The 19,389-nt window shown below is 48.9% G+C and overlaps 2 protein-coding genes across 2 annotated transcripts; both read left to right on the top strand.

The window, feature by feature from the left end:
• Positions 1–45: 45 nt before the first annotated feature.
• appl1 (adaptor protein, phosphotyrosine interaction, PH domain and leucine zipper containing 1) lies at positions 46–7,081 on the top strand. The gene is made up of 22 exons (XM_037251429.1): positions 46–362; positions 1,072–1,170; positions 1,288–1,347; positions 1,579–1,650; positions 1,740–1,827; positions 1,900–1,941; positions 2,083–2,141; positions 2,221–2,367; positions 2,448–2,530; positions 2,613–2,774; positions 3,191–3,379; positions 3,498–3,540; positions 3,605–3,661; positions 3,747–3,838; positions 3,907–4,086; positions 4,240–4,292; positions 4,505–4,679; positions 4,826–4,862; positions 4,945–5,085; positions 5,180–5,230; positions 5,306–5,395; positions 5,621–7,081. The coding sequence occupies exons 1-22, from the start codon at positions 309–311 to the stop codon at positions 5,774–5,776; spliced, it is 2,130 nt and encodes a 709-aa protein (XP_037107324.1). The 5' UTR covers positions 46–308; the 3' UTR covers positions 5,777–7,081.
• Positions 7,082–7,632: 551 nt separating this feature from the next.
• il17rd (interleukin 17 receptor D) lies at positions 7,633–19,111 on the top strand. Its single transcript, XM_037251428.1, has 16 exons — positions 7,633–7,790; positions 12,320–12,380; positions 13,652–13,774; positions 15,187–15,305; positions 15,482–15,602; positions 15,663–15,707; positions 15,799–15,953; positions 16,022–16,090; positions 16,155–16,209; positions 16,293–16,403; positions 16,476–16,660; positions 16,726–16,841; positions 16,976–17,254; positions 17,733–18,239; positions 18,313–18,551; positions 18,624–19,111. Exons 1-16 carry the CDS (start codon positions 7,671–7,673, stop codon positions 18,737–18,739), a joined length of 2,421 nt encoding a protein of 806 aa, XP_037107323.1. The 5' UTR covers positions 7,633–7,670; the 3' UTR covers positions 18,740–19,111.
• The last annotated feature ends 278 nt before the right edge of the window (positions 19,112–19,389 follow it).

Genomic DNA, 19,389 nt, shown 5'->3' with positions numbered 1-19,389 from the left:
CGGCCGCCATTTTGGCGCTTGTCGTCTGGCTATACGCAACAAGGGCGATCCCGCACAGAGCCACAATGGCAACGTTTTTCCTTTAAAAAAAGGGCCAATGAAATGCTTGGACGTTTTTCCATGTCCAATGAAAGGTTTGGACGTTTTCATCGTCTAATCAAAATCCAAGGGACAAGGCGGAGTTGTTTCTGGCTGTTGTAGTGGATTCCGGGTTGCCCAAAATAAAAAAATCTGGAAGTGGAAGTTGACGGGCCAATTTGTGATTGTCACTTCTTTCGTCAACAGTCATCTATCATCAAGCAGCAACCATGCCCGGGATAGAGAAGTTGCCTCTCGAAGAGACGCTGGAGGACAGCCCACAGGTTAAGAAAAAAGAAAAGAGTTCCGACTTGTGAACTGCTTTACGTTTATACGCTAACGCTAGCCGCGAGCTGCTATGCTAACAGCAGTGTTTGTCAACAGCTAGCCACATGCTAACCAATAGCAGCCAGCCGTTGTGAGACGGAAGGCTGACGCGAAGTCGGCCCAGCTGGCACATCAGCTGATGGCCGTCAAGGGAGGGTCTCCTTTTTTGGGCTGCAAGCCATGTTTGCGTGTACTTCCTTCCGTAGCCGCCTGCCTAGCTCCTGCCTGTCATCTTGATGTCTTTATGGGAATGCACAATGTTGTGGTGGTGGTTTTTCATAGAAGGCGAAGACAACGACCTTTGCTGTGACGTCACACTTCCTTTTACTGCTCACAAATCAGTGCTGGTTTTGGAAATTAATTTTTCAGTGTCCAGGCTGTGGTCCATGCACTAGAATGCTCTTTGTCCTCACTCGTAAAACACCACTGGTAGAATGTCGGTGTCAAACCAGTTTTGGGAAGCATCCACTTTTTTTCTAGCACTATGACATTCCTGCACACTAGTAGGGCAAATCTGAATTTTTATTGTTTCAATTGACTGTTTTGGGGGTTGTACCGTTGCTACATGTGAAGCACTTTGTTACAGCTGCAGTTGTTGTAAATTGTGTTACAAAACGAAGTTGTCGTGTATCGTATTTTTCAATGAAATATTATTTGATACTTCAGACACGCTCTCTTCTCGGAGTGTTTGAAGAGGACACAGCAGCCATGTCCAGCTACTGCTCCAAGCTTTATAAGGCCATGCACAGGATCTATGATGCCCAGGTGTGTGTGTCTGTGTGTACACACACACACACGCGCGCGCCTTTGACAAGTACGAGAGGAACCATCGACTGGATGTCTTTGGTGATTTGTGCATGTGATGTTTTTTTTCCTTCTCAGAATGAGCTGAGTGCTGCAACACATCTCACCTCCAGACTGCTAAAAGAATACGACAAACAGGTTCGGATCTTTCATATTAATGTTTTTTTTTGTCTTTGTTTTATGACAAGGCATTTTGGGTGTCTTATGAAGGCATTAAAACACATCTTTGCACTGACAGTCTTACAAAACGGTGATCGTATTGATAACCGTCATCATTCTGGCCGACATCAGATCATATTGTTTTGGTGAAGCATCATGTGGCAGCTTTTTTCGTCACCTATAAGCGGTGACCCAGTTTGGCATTTGCAGTGTTTTCCTTTAGGGCGCAACGATGAAGTAATGAGTTCCACCCTGCAGCAGTTTGCCAAAGTCATCGACGAGGTGAGTGTATGCCACATCTTCAGCCTCTTCTTCTTGACCATGCGCTCAAGCCTCTTCTTCTCTTTTCTTTTCTTTTTGTATTTGGCCAGCTGAGCTCCTGTCATGCCGTCTTGTCGACACAGCTGGCCGATGCCATGATGTTCCCCATTACGCAGTTCAAAGAGCGAGACCTCAAGGGTATTTATTTGGATGTTAGCTATAACATAATTTCACTTTGTGACATATAACATCACTTATCTGTGCCTGCAGAGATCCTAACTTTGAAGGAAGTCTTCCAAATATCCAGTGATGGTAAGTTTAGAATTTTTTAGATTAGAATTTAGAACATTTAGAATTTTTGGAAGCAGACAAAAATGCTTAACCAGTATCCCCAAAAATATGTATCGCAAAAAATCATGGGCAAAAGAAATTAAAAGAACATATTTATTTCAGATCACGACACGGCCGTCAACAGATACAGCCGCCTGTCCAAGAGGAAGGACAACGACAAGGTGAGCCGCCCGTCGAGACGCGCCGCGATCGCAAGCCTGAGGAAGCTGACACGGTGGCGGCGGGCGCTGTGCGCGGCAGATGCGTGCCGAGGCAGTGGAGGACGTGTACACGTCGCGCAAGAAGCAGCACCAGACCATGATGCACTACTTCTGCTCGCTCAACACGCTGCAGTACAAGAAGAAGACGGCGCTGCTGGAGCCGCTGCTGGGATACATGCAGGCCCAAGTGGGGAGCGTGCGCGAGTTGCAACATCAGCGCATCCGGATGCTTCCATTTCAGCATTGGCTTCTTTTCTTCATCCGCAGATCAGCTTCTTTAAGCTGGGCTCGGAAAACCTCAGCCAGCAGTGGGAGGACTTCTTGGCCACCATTGGGACCAGCGTCCAGAAGTAAGATGCAATTCCGTCGTGATTGCCGTTTCCGTCAGTGAGGATAAGTTGAACTGTGCGCGCGCGCGTGTGCTTGCTTCAGCGTACGTCGGGAGATGGAGGAGGAGGCGGGCCGCATGCAGCAGACCATCGAGCTGATGGAGAGGTCATGTGACCCGCTGTACGCGCCTTGCGACCCGGACCCGCTGCAGTCGCCCGTGTGTCGCAACCTCACCCAGAAGCAGGGCTACCTCTACATTCGCAGGTAAGTACACGCCTAAAAGGGACACGCTGCGGTGCTGGCCCACCAAGCACTTTTGAGTCAGTCAGTCAGTCGGGTTTATATCTTTGACTGATTTTTTTTTTTTTTTAATCTATTCCGTTGTTGATAGCACATCCCCGTTGATGTCCACTGCTGACACCCACAGCATGGCCATGGAGCTACTTTTCAAATTAGCCAAATGAGCGATTTCTCGGACTTTTCAGAGCTCTCGAGTCAAACAAACAACGTGAGCGGAATCATTTCACATTGTTGTGTTTTCTTTAAGGAAAGGGGCAAAGTTGATTGGAATCAGAAATGGGATCAGTGCGAGAAACAAACGGCGGGTTTTATTTGAAGTGGTAGTTGTTGGCCAGTAAAATGAACGGCAAGTCTAGTCGAGCCGCGCTTCCCGCCCGCAGCAAGACGGGCCTGGTGTCGACGTCGTGGGAGCGCCAGTACTTCTTCACGCAGGGGGGCAACCTGATGCAGCAGGGGCGTGGCGAAGTGGCAGGCGGCCTGGTCACCGACCTGGACAACGCCTCCGTCATGGCGGTGGACAGCGACGACCGCCGCTTCTGCTTCCAGATCACGTCCTTCGACGGCAAGAAGTAAGGCGCCGCCTGCCGCTCCTTCGCCTTCTTTTAGCATCATTCATCATGTTCCTTCTGACATCTGTTTGTCGGTGCAGTCCAAAGTACAGTTTCTTGATTTGTGTTGCGCGCTCAGAGTGGTGACACTGCAGGCCGAGACCAGGAAGGACTGCGAGGAGGTAAGAGTGAGTCCGAGTCTCCGATTGTGGTTGATGGACCGTCTCTCACCGCGTCTCCCACCAGTGGATCGCCACCATCAACAACATCTCCAGACGCATCTACCTGAGCGAGAACGCCGAGGTGTGGGAGTCTGTGTGCGTGCGTGCGTGTCATGACTCCTTCATTCACAAGCGTGTTCTCAAGCGATGTCGCATTGCACCGACAGGAATTGGCGGCCAGGGTCAATCAATCAGCTATCGAGGCGGTGACGCCATCACCGTCCTTTCAGCAGAGACACGACAGCATGCGGCCTGCCAGGTTAGCAGCGTGCTCGCGCACATGTTCCACGCGTGGAGAGCCCACCCCACATACTTGCGTCATGGCAGCAAGAGCCGCGTGGGTCGAACCGGCAGCATCAGCTCGATGAGCTCGGAGCCATCGCCTGCCCTCTCCGTCCTGTCGTTGGACGCCCTGGTTGCCCCGGAAACACCAATCCAGTTTGACATCATTTCCCCCGTCAGCGAGGAAAACGCGGCACACGGCAAGACGGCATCGCAGGCTGGAAGGTAGCGCTTTGCAAACAAAAAACAAAACAAACATATAACTAATAATAAATATCATTTGAGCAGTTGGTGAATTTGTTAATATGTTTTACATCAATCAAATTCAATCATCTTCATCATATTTATATGATAATAGTTGCGCATTCATCCCCACAGGAGAAGTAATCCATTCGGCGAGTCGGGTGACAAAGCAGCGGAGAACAGCGAAGGTATGCTATGCTCTCTGAGAGCTTATTACTGCCCCCTGTAGCCTGGGGATAGAAACAACGTCATAACAAGCAGCATTGCTACCGTCTGCTGTGTTGGGCATGATGGAACGCGGGCCTGATGGAACCGCCTTGCAGGCCAGTTCCAGCCCGTGGGCCGTATGTTTGACACCACTGATCTACGTACTGTATTTTGGGGGGCCGGGGGGTTCCAGACTCTATCCTACACCAGCTCTTCATCGTCCGCTTCCTGGGCTCCATGGAGGTGAAGAGCACCGAGTCGCCGGATGTCATCCCCGAAACCATGAGGCAGATCCTGGCAGCGCGCGCCATTCACAACATCTTCAGGATGACCGAGTCGCACCTGCTGGTCACTTGTGACTGCCTCAAGTAAGAACCTCATCGCTCTTGTCAAATAAAAGTGTAAAAGTATTTTCCACATTTTCTTAGACTGCACCTGTATTCCCAAATGGATTCAATTCATTCGTATTGTGTGTCGAATCTTTTGGGGGAAAATAGCTTATTTTTCTCTGCAGGCTCATCGACCCGCAGACACAAGTGACGCGACTCAGGGTAGGTCGGCGCTGGCCTACGTCACACATGGGCCTCTGCAGTGCACTGAATGTTTGTGTGTGTGTTTTTTCTTCCCCATCAGTTTCCTTTGTCCAGCGTGCTGCAGTCTTCGTCCCATCAGGACAACAAGCGACTGTTTGGATTTATTTTGTACTCGGGCAGTGGGCACGCCGACGGACGAGCCGTCTGCTACATCTTGGAGTCCAATGACGATGGCGAGAAGGTTGACCTTTACAATTAATAAATCAACATTTTACCTGAAAATGTATTACATCATGTAAAATATTGTCGCTTCATTGCTACTTCTTTTCTTTCAGATCTGCGACAGCATTGGGCTGGCTAAGCAGATTGCCCTTCACTCTGCGCTGGTGAGTCTTTACCTTTTAAAAGAAATTATATGGACATAGCATTTGCATTTTTGACCGACTGGTGTCACGTTGTAGGACCGCAAGGCAACCGAGAAGCGCAAGGAGCAGGACAAAGCCAAAGAGAAGCAGCAGGAGGAACTCAGCAAGCAAAGACAGATAGAGAAGGTGACTTCCTCTTCCGCCTTTTTTACGAGATCGAACCCTCAGTACTCTCTTGCAACTCAAAATGAAATCTGATTGGACCAGGCAAAAAAATATATATATATTTTCCTAGACGACGTGGAAGACATACACTCTGAAATAAGCAGAATAGAAAAATCTCAGAGGTGGCCTCCTGCAAAAGTTACATGCATGCAATCATATAACGAAGCTTTTGGTGGCATCATCCAGGACCTGGAGGAGCAAAGTCGCCTCATCGCCGCCTCCAGCCGTCCCGCCAACTCCGCAGGGGCTGACGGAAACTTTGTGGTACTGAGCAACAGCCAATCGGAGGACAGCGATGCCGGCGGGGAGGAGGGTAAGAAGAAGGACGAGTCCGACGCCTAGCCACGCGGCTAAAAATGGGTACGAAGCCTCCTCCCGTCCGTCCCACGCTCAGGAACTAACACCCACCCGTCCGGGCTGCCTGGGGATGAAAAAGCAGTTCATCACAGACTCTTTTTGTTTTCATTGATGTTTTAAAAAGAAGCTTTTTTTATACTCGTGCAACTACGGATAGCCAACCTTCTCGATTCCTGTCTCTTCTCGTAATAATTTTGCCCACAGGTGAGTCTTATGCTCAAAAGTCCTGCCAAGCAGTTTGTTGGCCTTCTGCACATTTTTAAAAGCAGCCGGTTATTATGATTGCACTTTTGAAGCTGAATTCATGTCAGCGTTTGAGCCATGGCACATATTTTACATGAGACCAATTTTGCAGCCTACCGCCAAACAAAATTTTCTCACTGAGTTAAAGAAGCCCTCGCATGTTTGCAGTTCAGCATACATTTATTGGGATTTTTTTTTTTTTAACTCGCAGTCCTGCTTCAGGGCAAAGATGTTATGTTTGTTGAAATGAGTTTAGGTGATTTACTTAAAAATAACACATTAACGCCACCTTGTGGTATCTATAGGCAATTACATTACAGTATACATTTTTGATAGAATTTTCGGGACATGGTGTGCGTGTATGTGGGAGGGGGGCCTTTATTACTCAGCGATTTTTGTTATTGAGGTGTTTGCTCTTGAACCCCATTTATGACGAATGTGTGTTCCAGACAAACTGGCCACTAAAATCTGCAACTGAGAGCAGTGCCACCCAACCAGTTTTGTTACTGAACATCTTCCACGAGCTGGCAGAATCACATCATTAACGTGGTTCCAATCTATGAAATGGTCTGCCATGAGATTTTATTTCCATTGTGAAATAGATGCCTTGGCCCAATATAGGCTGGGAAACACTGATTTTGAGACACCATTGACAAAAGAACAAACTAACTTTACCCCCAACACCCACACACATACTTTTAAGCACGGGAGTTGCCTCTGTTTTCAAAATGAATATCAAACAAATGCGAGTGGGAGACAACGTGGCAGCCCCCAACAAGTCACAACATTCAAGAGCAAGATGTGATGATGATTAATGACAAACAATGCAAGTTTCTGGACATACACAAATAGAAGAAAACGTTTACTGATGAGCATGTGGGACACTTTGTTGGGAGTTTTTGTTTTGTTCTTGTTGACCATTGGGCACTTTACTTGTGCCATGATGTTGTCGTGTACATATACGCCTCATGATCAATGTCTCAAGTTGTCATTTAACACACGCAAAATAATGCTTTTTAAAGAGGAAAATAAAGCACTAACTCCAGCCGTCTGGATTGAGTGTGATTACAACAAAACACACCCTTCACTGTATAATTGCTAAGATTATTTGATCATTCCATATGTAAAAGGAACATAATCAGTTCTTTTTTTTTAGCTTTGAATATTTTGTACATATTCTTGTAAAGCGACCTGACCCCGGATAAGCGGAAGAAGATTGATGGATGGATGGATATTTTTGTATAGCTCATACCATATTTTCAATTCAGTATAATCTTATCTGCCACTGTTAATTGGATTTTATTTTTTTTTTAAATCGAAAGCACAGTGGACTGTGGATCCCTCTATTCCCATTCAGAAAAACCAATTCTAACCCCATGAAACTAGTAATACGCGTTTTCCACGAAAATGGGGTTGGCTCCCCGCTTCAGAAATATTTAACAATATTATACAATTGTGAGGGAAGAAAATCAGCGAGTGCCAAACCGTGAGTACATGGAGTTCCACTGTACTTCAGTCTCCCTCGCTCTAGGAGCGCACCGGCAGATCGACGCGCATGCGCATGGATACCTGCACGCGTATCGGCGTTGTGAGTGCGCCGCTGGGGCTGCAGAAGTTGTTCCGACTTCGGAGAGGAATGGCGGCTCCTCACGCCCTCTTCGTCTGTCTCCCTGCTTTTCTCCTCATATGGAATGTTCTATGTGAGGCTACGCTTTCGGGCAGCAGGAGGAACAACCAGGAACGATGCGGCTTCAAGGTAAAAATGGAAAAATAATCCTAATAAAAATCCACATTTGGGAGTTTTTGTTATTGTTGATGGTTTAACTTGTCACCCAGCGAGACGTGCACACGTTCAGGTGTCAACGCGTTTTTTTAAAAACTGTCTTTGCCACACACTTGTTTCACTTTGTGCGGAATATTCGGATTGAATGTATAAAGTTAAATTACATTTAATTTGGCTTTTTTTTTTTCAGCATTCTTCTGCCGTAGCGCGTGTCAATTTACCTGTCGGAGACTGTTGCTTCCTTGCCGAACTGAGCTCGAAAACGTGGCGTTTTAAAGATGAGTTCAAACGTGTGGATGTGATTGTAATTTCTTAAACGGTCAATTAGCACCGTTTCTGGCCCTTAATTCGGCTTAAGTGTAGTTTGGCCACGGTTGTTGTAAGTCTCAAATGAATTGAAAAATTGAAGAAAGACAATTACGTCACTTCTAAACCTAACTCGATGTAAGAGTTGTCGTCGCTGTGTGAACATGTCGACGTATGTATCGTTTTGCGTTTTATTCATATGGGTGGAATGTGGAAACTTTGATTTCTGGAGATTGGGATTGGTGCAGAATGTGACGGTATGTTGTGTCTCATCATGTCCAAGTCAATAGTCCATGTTGTAAATCTGGGGTGGGCAACATGAAAAGGTTGAGCCCACCGATACTTTTGTGGCTTTGGTTGATTGCAGGTAGTAAAAAAAAAAAAAAAAAAAAGTTGACTTCCTGCAATTTGATGACTTTAACCGGCTCTCACAGTGGACCCCTACAACATGTGCTGCTCGCAGCTGCGCTGGCAAAAAAAACCACGTTTGGCAAGCACACGCTTCCAAAACTTAACAGATATTTTGTTGTTGTTCTCTTTTTCCTCTTTCTGTTGTTGTTTTTTATAAGGAAAAAAAAATCCACATCTGATCAGACTTTTGTTATTTCATCTCCCCTCCAAGTTTTCATTGCTCCAGGGGTTAAATGATGTGTGTGTCTGTTTTCTTTCATATATGTGAGTGCACGTAGGTGAGGTCATCATCCATTCGTGTGTTCACTAATGTTTGCTTGAGGTTGCACTTTTTGCTCAAGCTATGAAGGACGTTGACATCTTTGATACCCCAACCCACATTTGCAGCACATGCACAATGACAGGCTTCCGATATGGTTCCATTCTTGGAGGATATTTCGGCATACTGCATGTTACCGCTCAGACAAAACTCTATAATGTGTCCCCCATCGCGTGTGTGTGTGTGTGTGTGTGTGTAAGTGTGTGTTTGGGCTTGTTATCTGTATTTCCCCTTTTACCCTTTGAAGTGTTGTCTACAGGAAGCCTCACACTGTTTACCCTCGGAAACATTCCTTCCTGCAACAACCCCCTTTGCACCAGCCGACACACACACACACACACACTCTCACACACACACACACACACACACACACACACACACACACACACACACACGAAAGACTGCTCATTGTGGGGGTTTGAAGCTTTGCTATTTAACAGGTGTGAAGTTGTCGGAGGTGTGTGTGTGTGGGGGGGGGGGGGTTAAATAAGAGTGTGAGGTTTGGGATAACGACCTACAAAAACATGAATGTTATTTGCATGCCAGGCCTGTAGGTGGCGATGTGTGGGCCGAGCTGCCTTTTGGAAGACAAATTTGGTTTGGTTCAATGAACAACATGGATGCCTTTTTTTTTTTTCCACTGTTTTCCAGTAAGCTTCAACTGGAACACACTTGGCCTGGTTTTTGAAGAATTGTCCATTCTCCATCATTTCCCCATGTTTTGCGCCCGGTCTCTGCGGATCAGAGCTGCCCCACCTTCGCTTAGATCTCGGCTTAGATATCCCGCCTCCCGGATCGTATTGCCTGCTTTCACCTGTGCCCTTGCTAAAACATCCCTTTGTGTTCGGCAAAGCCGGATGATCTTCGCCTTCTCTTTTTCATCCCTCGTCTGCGTGTGTGCGTGTGCGCATCTGCAGGAGGAGGCACAGGGAAAATCAGTCCACTTCCTCCTGGCCCAAATCACAACTTTCCAGGCAGGTTCCTCATCGTCCAGGCTCTCAGCACCGCGGGGGCTTGTGTGTTTTTGGTATCAGAGAACCTTGACGTCTTTCCCGTGTGAAATTTGCCTCCAAATGTCTCTTTGGACCCTGCCGTCCAGATGTTGGCAGAAGATAATGAGGCATTAAAAAAAACAAAATCTCTGATCAGTTCGGGAACTTAGCGATACCACCGCGACAGTTTCTCTTATTGGCGGACTGGTTCCCGTTTGTCGCAACAACAAAAGAACCCAAAGAAAACCAAGACCACTTTATTTGTTGCAAATCATTTTGTGCACCCTAAGCTGTGGTTGGTGAGCTCCAGTTACTTTGAGAGGAACGAATTGGTACCGGTTTGTTTTCATTTGTTACTCAATGGATGATTTGGTTCAACGCCGTTTCCTCTTTGCACGGGAGGTCTGGAATGGATTTGTTCCTCGTTCGGGGGGGAGAAAGCAGGCCCCAGCTCAGCAGGGGTCGGCTGCTGGGGGGTTATTGAGGAGCACTCATGCAGGAGGTGCGAGCTGCAGGTTTTGTTCCTGTTGCTGGGAAAGCTCTGCTTGGCTGAACACACACACACACATACACACACATATCTTCAGGTTGCATTGTTGTACTACGCTTTTGTGTCAACTAATTCCTCCTGCACAGCTGCTGATCATAGATTTACTATGAGATTTTTTTTCTTTCTTTTTTTTTTTTTTTTAACTATGCACACACACACACAAGGACACGTGGGGGAAAAGACTTGCCGACCTCATGACAACTCCAGATGTGTCTGGAAAATAAATGCAGGAAGAACGAAGGTCTTGCATTCCAGGGCAGATTTCAATTTTTTTTTCCTTCTCAGAATGCAAAGTGCACCTGGACGACCTTCATCGTCCTCCGGCAGCAACACAAAGCCAGCCGCTTTGGTTTGGTTTGTGACTCCAAAAGAAATCCGAGAAAAAAAGCAAATTAGACAGAGGTATTGCAAAACAAATCTTTTAGGACCAAGTATTGAAAGCGCACATCTGGAAGCGAGTCCAACGGCAAAACAGACCCGGACGGACGCAATTGAAGTGGTTCTCTCCAACCTGATTCCTCCGTCTCCTCTTTCCTTCCCTGCAGGCCCACTGATGATTGCCTCTCCCGTCCCCGCCATCTTTCTTGCATGGCCCTCCAGTCTCGGCCTTCTGCCCTCGTGGCATCGCTGTGATTAATCGCTGTGTCTTCCACAAGCTCAGGCTGCAATTAGTTGGGTGATTAGCTCAGGAAGTCATTTTTGGGGTGGGGGCGGGAGTGGGTTCCGCTTAGCTTTAGTCTCCTTTAGCCTCAGGCATCACCTCTCATCAAAATGTTTTTTTCCCAGATGTGAGGGGTCAGCAATTTTGGTTTGAAGCAACCATTTTGGGCACATTCCCAGCAGGACGCGTATGATGACAAACCTTTTGGGAATTGGCGCAAATGACAAGACACCAAAGAAGTTACTCAATTGTATCATTTGAAAGTTACCCCTGAACACAAGTTTCGCCGAGGGACATGAAATTGGGCTTATCGTATGAGGATGCACGAAAAAGCGTCAAGGCCCAAACAGAATGAGAAGTCGGAAAAAAGCAATACCACCGGTCTATCTGAAAAAGGCGCAGGCCGTTTGAGGGTGTCGGCGGTGCTCGAGGTGAAAGCGGTGCTTACAAAACACTGGGGCCGCAGTTTCAAGAAGCCCCTCCAGTCATTTCCACTTCCTGCCTTTTTACGACTTAACCTTTCTTCTGCTACATGAGCGAAAAATAATTCGTGTCCCGTAAATCACAGGATGGACAAGTACTACTTTTGGATGCGCGTGTGCGTGCGTGTATGTGGTGATGCCTTTGTGTTTGTGTGTGCGTGTGGTGATGCCTTTGTGTTTGTGTGGCACGTCCTTGTCAGCGAGTCTTTGTGTGGATGTTTGATTTTTTTCCTTGTCTTTGTATGCTTGTGTGTCACAACCCTCATCGTGCTGCCTTTTATTGCGAGAACGTTTTATTGTGTGTGTGGCGAGTGCATCAAAGTCTCGTTTGATGGTTAATTTCTGCCGTGTGTGTGTTTGGTTTGAGGGCAAAGAGGGTGTGCACAAGTTCATAACGACAAACACATGCACGCACATGCCAACTCTTGAGTCACGCTGGCTGGTAATAGGCATTACAACTCGCACACACACACACACGTGCACAGCGGGACATCCGTCGAAGTGCTTTCGGGTGTTAACGTGTGCTTGTTGTGTACGTGTTAGCGTGGTCTGACACCACTAACAAGCCGGCTGGCGTGTGCGCACGCGCGTCTGACGCAGGTCAAAGTTGTAAAAGTGCTTCAAAGGTGGCACGGCGCGGCGAGTGGCTCCCGAGAAGCCGCCTCTAATTTACGCAAGTGTAGCTCCGCCAGATTGCACGCTACGTCGAATATAATTAGAATCGGATTTTATTTTTGCAATCGTTTGTGAGGACTAATAATCGCTATTTTCTCTTCTGCAGATGCCGATGCAGTCCGGGGCCGATGGGGGTCGTCGGCCGGCGGTCACGCTCCGAAGCGACAGTGAGTTTGACTTTTACGTTCTGTTGAAATCAACCCAAAAAGAAAATTGCCCACTCAGGCAAACCACAGGTGTATTTGCTCTTGATGCAAAGAGACGTTTTGCAAAGAAAGTTCAACTTCCAGTGTTAAAAAGTCCAATCATCAGAGCTCAGCATCAACGTTTTCTCTTCACGATGCTCCCAAACACGCACACACATGCGGGCACTTCCTCCTCTTTTGTCCTACAAGTCAAGTTCCTGAGCCGTGTCCGATTCACGGCCAGCCGCCCTTTTGTCCGTAACCGTGAGCGAGACGGACACCCTTTTGCGCGCGCGTGTGCGTGTTCCACTTTTTCATCCACGTTGCTTTAAATTTGCTTCCAGTTTGTCTTGGGAGAGGTCATGCTTGTATGATGTCGGGCAGGTCAGGGTTCAGAGGTCAGCTAGCTATGAACTAAGGAATCCGACATAAAAGGGAAAAAGTTTGAGGGGACGTTTAATCGGCAGCGTGCAGCTCAGCGCTGATTTTACATGACAATAAGGTTTTGTGGCAGCCTACTGGCGTGTGCGCGCGTAGACATACTTGACTGCCTCTCCTTCCCCTCGGATGAAGAATGCGTCGGCGGTGATGTCATGGAGGGAGATAAAATGCACTTGGACCCCCCCCCCCCCCCCCCCCCCCAGACGGTTCCAAATGAGCGGCTGTGATGTCATCATGAAAAAACAAAAAACTTCGAGCAGAACTGTGCCACTTGAGCGCAAGGCGAACCTCTGGTCATTTTCTTGCGATTCGCTCGTCACCCTGCTAATTAGCTTAGCATCTGTTTGACCTCCTTCAGCCCTGAACGTGACCCCCCCACCTCCTCCTCCAACATCTTCTTCCAAGCGGATCAGTGACTCGTGTCGCATCCGCCGATCTGAAAGAGTTCCTCCATCGTTCCCGAGCAGCAGGACGACCCCCCCCCCCACCTCCGTCAAAGAGGAGCAGTGAGTCGTGTCTGAGCTCCCGCTCGCCTTCCTCTCCGCTCCTCCAACGGTGTCTTGAACCAGACAAAGACTGAGTTTGTCACGATGAGGTTTTCAATCCTGGGGTAGGCTTGGGGTTTCAAGCAAACGTTGGTGTTTCAAGCTAGGGTTGGGCATTTGTGAAACGACTGCGCTGGTCCTCCAGCAGTCAGTCTTTCAGCGTTTGGAATGGCTCGTCGTCAAGTGAACGATGGACGCAAAGGTGTCGAATGCTGCTGTTTGTTCGCTTGTGGCACTAACGCTTGTGTTTGCTCGTGTCTTTTCCAGACTGCTCGTCCAACTCCCCGCTGGGCAAACACGTCATTCACGAGGCGGCCAATGTCTCCTTCACGCATCTGGCGTGCGACCACCAAGCTGGAGTCGTGGTCCACTGGTCCGCCAGTCCGCTAGGTGCGCTAGCTACCTCTCGCTCTACATTTGGGAAACCAACAAACTAACCGAAGTTGACTAAACCAATTTGAAGGAAAAATCAAATGAGAACTTTGGAATAAAGCAAAAACGAACTCCATTTTCCCCTTTCAACTTAACAAAACAAACAAATACTGACAATAATCCAACCCGCAGCCCCGGAGGAGGACAGATCATGTGTAAGGCTGCGAACGTACGTGGCTTTGATCGTAACTCGCTACCTGCGTGCGAGTGCCAAGGAATGTGTGTGCACACCGCACACGTGGGTCGGTGTGTGTGTAACTCGAAACTGCTGGCTGTGACAATGCAGCCAGTTGTTTTCCCCACAAAGAGACCCAAAAATCCCACCGAGGAATTTGGCGGCCCGGCGGTGGCTGAACAACGGGACGACTCTCTGTCCTCCCGCAGTCTTCCTGCTCACTCAGCGTCAAACCTTTACAGGTAGTTCAAAAGAGATTGTGATCTTTGCCGAAGGGGCGAGTAGGACTGTGCCCCAAGAAGTCGAATCATTTCTATATGATACATGAATGTGCAATTCTAACTCTAATCTGAGTACCAAGCAACCTACCTCCATTTGTTGGAATTCTTCCGGGCTGCAAGAAGTCGAGCAAGATTTGTATTTTTAGAATTTGGAATTCTGCCAGCAAGAAGTGATTTGCATAATCTGTCGGTATTCTGACAAGCAGCGGCAGTGTCTGACAAATGTGCTCTACCTTACAAAAGTAACCCAATTCCTCTGATTTATTTCCATTTTGCTGTAATTCATGAATGTAAGGCATTACTTAGAAGAAGCTAAGGAAGGAAGGTAGGTTGGGATAGATGCCCAGGAATCTGCCCGGAGACGGAAAACCCTGTTCTGCTGTCTGGCTAATGAGAACAACATGTCCCGTGCATGGAAAGCTCTCATTACAAGAGTCAAAGCGGCTTTGAGGGGGATGAAAGAGAGTGGGGGCGCAGGTGGAGGAGGGGGGGTGGGGGGGCAGGCTGGGCGTGGATGACAAGAAAGAGCTGGGGGGGTGCAATTTGATGGGAAGGGGAGGAGCTACGTATGCCAAAGAAGCCAGGATGTCAGGCTCAGCTCCTTTGACACGGCGATCCCGCGGCAATGCGATGGCGCCACGCTCGTTCTTTGGCACGGGACACCTCCAAAGCGTCAAATTCTCCAAACCTCCCCCAATTCTGCGACGTTGCCATTTAGAAGTAGCAGCTTCCCTAAAATCAAAAGTGACAAAACAATCACGCATGTGGACAAATCATCTAACAGTCCTCAAGGCATGTTTGCTTTCTCCTCTGCAAAGAGAGACGCCAATTGGTGCTGTCTCTCAAAATTACACGGCAACGTGAAAGCACAATGTCCAGTGGAATGGACGCAAAAATCGGACTTGTTTGTGCAGGAATCGAACACATCAAAGGCTTCCGGGTGTATCTGGAGGACAAGAACCCCGATGGAAAACGATGCCAACATCTCGTCCTCAAAGACCCGCGGCAGCTCAACTTCTCATACAAGAACACGGTGAGACCAACATAGGCTTTTTTTTTTTTTTGGTAGCTTCTTGAGCTCTTCAAATGTGGACGCCCCTTGGGCGCTTTCACATCTGGTTGAGTCTCAGTTTTTGTGAAGGCTTAAAGGTTGCAGTGGCTTGATGCAAATATTCGTGAATTCCTTCTTTGTCCACCATGTTGGCGCAGAAGCTGAGCAGTCAGCCGTTTAGTGGCTTGAGCTTCGACACGGACTACTTGGTGCGCGTGGTGCCGTTTCCCACGCTGATGAACGACACCTTCTTCCCGCCGTCGTTCCTCAGGACAAACTGTAAGTGCGCTCGCTTTCGTTTTGAAGGCACTTAGCCCACCCACTTTTTGTCCTTTGTAGCCTGTGAAGTCCTGCTGGGCTCCGAAAACCCTGTCTGCAAGCCATGTGAGTTTCTCGCCGTTGTCTTCACGAGATGTGAGGCTTGCTCCCGCAAAATTCCGCATGCCAGTGCGACAACGTCGCTCCTCTGTCGCAGTCTGGAAGCCGAAGACGCTGAGCGTGTCCCAGCTGGGCTCCGAGTTGCACGTCAGCTTCGAGCAGGCGCCGCCCTCCTTCGCCTTCCACCTCTACTACGTCTACTACAAACTGCGCCAGGACGATGGAGCCTTCCGACTGCACCGCTGCCAGCCCGTACGACGCGCGCCGTCCGGACCCGCCGCCGCCGCTTTGCCGTCACGCTAAGTCAATGTGTTGAACAGGACGCCGGGCGGCCGCAAAGCACGTGCATCCTGAGGGACGTCGTCACTCCAGGGACCTACACCATCGAGGTACTCAAACGCCGCCACCAACGCGCTCCTTCACTTCCGTAACGGCAATTTTGTTGCGCGTCAGCTCCGGGACGAAAGCAATACCACCAGGCGTCAGACGCAGTTTTACGTCAGCCAAGGTAAGCCAGAGCTTTTTTGCTATGGCTATGTGGCGCGGCGGCCACTTTGCGCTCGACCACAGTGCGCTTTTGTCCCGCTGCAGTGCACTGGCCATGGGCGGGGCCTATCCGTGCCATGGCCATCACCGTGCCGCTGGTCATCATGTCGGCCTTCGCCACACTCTTCACCGTCATGTGTCGCAAGAAGCAGCAAGGTGAGAGCAAAATGTTCGCGAGAAAAACGCGGGATGGAAACCATGACGGCTGGACACGCGGCTCCTCCTTAGAAAATATCTACAGCCAGCTGGACGAGGAGGGCAGTGAGTCATCCAATCAGAGCGCGGCGTCCAGCGCCGACAGACCGTGGCCCCGCCCCAAAGTCTTCATCTGCTACTCGGACCGCGACGGAGCCAAGCACGCCGCAGTGGTACAAAGCTTCGCCTACTTCCTGCAGGATTTCTGCGGCTGCGAGGTGAGCGAACCAGGCCCGCCGGGTTGGCGCATTTGGTCTCACCTTTCCATCATGTGGGCGCTCAGGTGGTGCTGGACTTGTGGGAACATCTGGAGATGTGCAGGGAAGGTCGGATGTCGTGGCTCAGTCGGCAGCTGGACGAAGCAAACTTCATCATCACCGTCTGCTCCAGAGGCCTGCGGTGCGTTGAGCCCCCTCCCCCCTTTTTTTTTTTTTTTTTGCACAATGTGGAATGATAGGGGAAATCGACATGCTACTCCCGTTAGCATATACTGTCCTCGTCTGGAATCATTTGCTCCGCCTCCGTCCCCACAGCTACTTCGTGGAGCGGAAGAGCCGCCGAGGAAAGACGCCGGTGGGTCGCCGCGGCAACAGCGGCGTCTGCGACATGGATTGTCCGGCGGGGAGGTCCGGCAGCGGCGGCGGCGACCTGTTTGTGGCGGGCGTGGCGATGATCGGCGAGATGTTGCGGCAGGCCAAGCAGCAGGAGAGCGAGGAGCACGGCCACGTCGGCGAGCTCCACCGCTACATGGCCGTCTACTTCGACTATTCCACCGAGAACGACGTTCCCACCGTCCTCGGTCTGGCTCCCAGGTAGGCAGAAAGAGGACAAAGTGGGGGAAGATGCTCCTTCATTAGCGTTGCCAAACGATGTTCGCTCAACAATCAATGTCCCTTAGGAGCAATTTGCTTTCTACTGAGTAGAATTGCATTTTTTTTTTTACATCTTTTCCAATTGAAAATGAAGCAAATGTAAGCTAGTTATTTGAAAAAATGTTCAACATTTTACAAGTTAACTCAAAATATTTTCCAAAAATGATTTTCAAAAATGAAAATAGTGTTATTTTTTGGATACAATTGATTTCAATTTAAATGTGCTTTTCTCATGAGTAGGTATTGTTTTTCCAATTTTCACAAAAGTATCCATTTATAATATGCCAGCTGATTTTATTCTTCTTTCCATTATCGCCCTTATTAAATTGAATGAACTCCATTTTGCTTTATTTAATGGACTCTGCTTTAACCTCGTTACAGTGGAGTGACTCGGTGTTGTTCCGTTGTGTGTGTTGAGGTTTAAGCTGATGGATCAGCTGCCTCAGCTGTTCGCCCGCCTGCACTCGGGCCACTCGGGCCTGGCCGAGCGCGACTCGCAGCCGCTCAACATCTCGCGCAGGAACTACTTCCGCAGCAAGTCGGGCCGCTCGCTCTACGTGGCCATCTGCAACATGCACCAGCACATCAGCCAAAACCCGGACTGGTTCCACAAGCTTCACGCTTCCTGCTCGCCACCGCTTCCCAGCACACCCGCCGTGTCTGTCCGGGACGACGAGGTGCCCTCTTCGTCCACCCGTCCGGACGGCGGCCTGGTTCTCAACCAGGTGCTGGCGAAGACGCCTGAGGGCAGCGAGGAAAGGTCCAGGAAGAACGCGCTCTTGCTCGCCCCTGCCTCACCCTCAGACGCCGTCAGCTTCAACCTCAGTCTGGGCCCCGGCCTGAGTGCCGTTCCTGTTCCTGTACCTGCTTCCTTTCCCAGTCCTGCTCCAGCCCTCTCGCCTTGCGGACTGGAACACACTTCCAGGTAAATGCATGCGCAGGCAAGATTTTGGTTTCAGAGGTCACCTGTCTTAAATCCCGCTGCGTCTTTCATTTAGAACGTCCTCCGTAATCTTCCTGGAGGAAGCATCGCCTTCGCCGTGCGTCCTGGACTACGAGGCTCCTCCTGCAGAAGCGTCGTCTGAGCTGCCGCCGCCACCGCCACCCCGCGACTCGGGCATCTACGAGTCGTCCGTGCCGTCCTCGGAACTGTCCATCCCCATGATGGACGGCCTGTCTCACGAGCAGGCCGACTCGTCGTCCCTGGCGGAGAGCGAGTCGTCCTCATCCGGCTTGGGTGAGCTCGCCGATGAGACGTCGCCGCCGCTTAAGTTGTCACACCCTCCTGACTTTTGGTTTGATGGCGTAGGAGACGAGGAGCCGCCGGCAGTCACGTCTCTGGGCTGCGGCACCCCCACAGTTTGTAAAGTGGAACTGCACCACTTGGAGCGAAGTGCGTTACAGGAACCTGTGGCCTCACTGTAACGTTCAAACTAATTCTCCAATGGATGTTCTGGGATGCCGGTAACCGTGGTGATCAGGTGTGAAGGACGACGCCTCAGGAACTTTTGCTAACCACTGCATTTTTTTCCCCACTTTTGAAGTTTTGTAGTGCCTGCGGACTGGTGGGAATTTTCTTGCTTCCTGAAAATGTTCCTTTCCAGGAGAAACATCCAGAGTGGATATTTGGCACACAGGCACTTTTTCTGCCCCCGAAAAGTTATTTTTCGAGGAATATTGACTCGACAGTGGTTCCCAATGTTGGTGGAAAATATATTTTTATTCACATTTGAAGATGCCTTGTCCTATTGCTAACATTTGGAATGAAATTGGGCACAAAAGTGAAAAAGGGAACACGGCAATTCCCACTTGTATATAGATTTTTTATTTTCATTTTGCCGGAGGTATGTGTTCTAATTTTATTTTTTTTCTAGATTTGTTTTCATGCATTATATGGCCAAGTACTGTTTTATAGTACGTACCTTAAATGTAGGAAATAAAAAAGGCATCTCGTAACACTTACCACAGCTATTTAGATGAATTCTTCAACAGTAATTAGTTTGAAATTGCATTTTTTTTTCAACTAATTTCATTTTGAGAAAATTAAGTCGAAATAGGGGTAGTTTTAATTTAAA

Source organism: Syngnathus acus, chromosome 5 (genome assembly GCF_901709675.1).
Source record: "Syngnathus acus chromosome 5, fSynAcu1.2, whole genome shotgun sequence".
NCBI classification, from domain to species: Eukaryota; Metazoa; Chordata; class Actinopteri; order Syngnathiformes; family Syngnathidae; genus Syngnathus; species Syngnathus acus.
This window is presented reverse-complemented; position numbering and strand designations above follow the sequence as displayed.

Bases quoted from the DNA above. Each gene is read 5' to 3' on its own strand.
- appl1 (XM_037251429.1), top strand. From the start codon at position 309: ATGCCCGGGATAGAGAAGTTGCCTCTCGAAGAGACGCTGGAGGACAGC. The intron at 3,541-3,604 runs GTAAGAGTGAGT...GTCTCCCACCAG, and splicing joins CCAGGAAGGACTGCGAGGAG to TGGATCGCCACCATCAACAA. The intron at 3,662-3,746 runs GTGTGGGAGTCT...TTGCACCGACAG, and splicing joins ACCTGAGCGAGAACGCCGAG to GAATTGGCGGCCAGGGTCAA.
- il17rd (XM_037251428.1), top strand. From the start codon at position 7,671: ATGGCGGCTCCTCACGCCCTCTTCGTCTGTCTCCCTGCTTTTCTCCTC. The intron at 15,603-15,662 runs GTAAGTGCGCTC...TGTCCTTTGTAG, and splicing joins GTCGTTCCTCAGGACAAACT to CCTGTGAAGTCCTGCTGGGC. The intron at 15,954-16,021 runs GTACGACGCGCG...TGTGTTGAACAG, and splicing joins GACTGCACCGCTGCCAGCCC to GACGCCGGGCGGCCGCAAAG.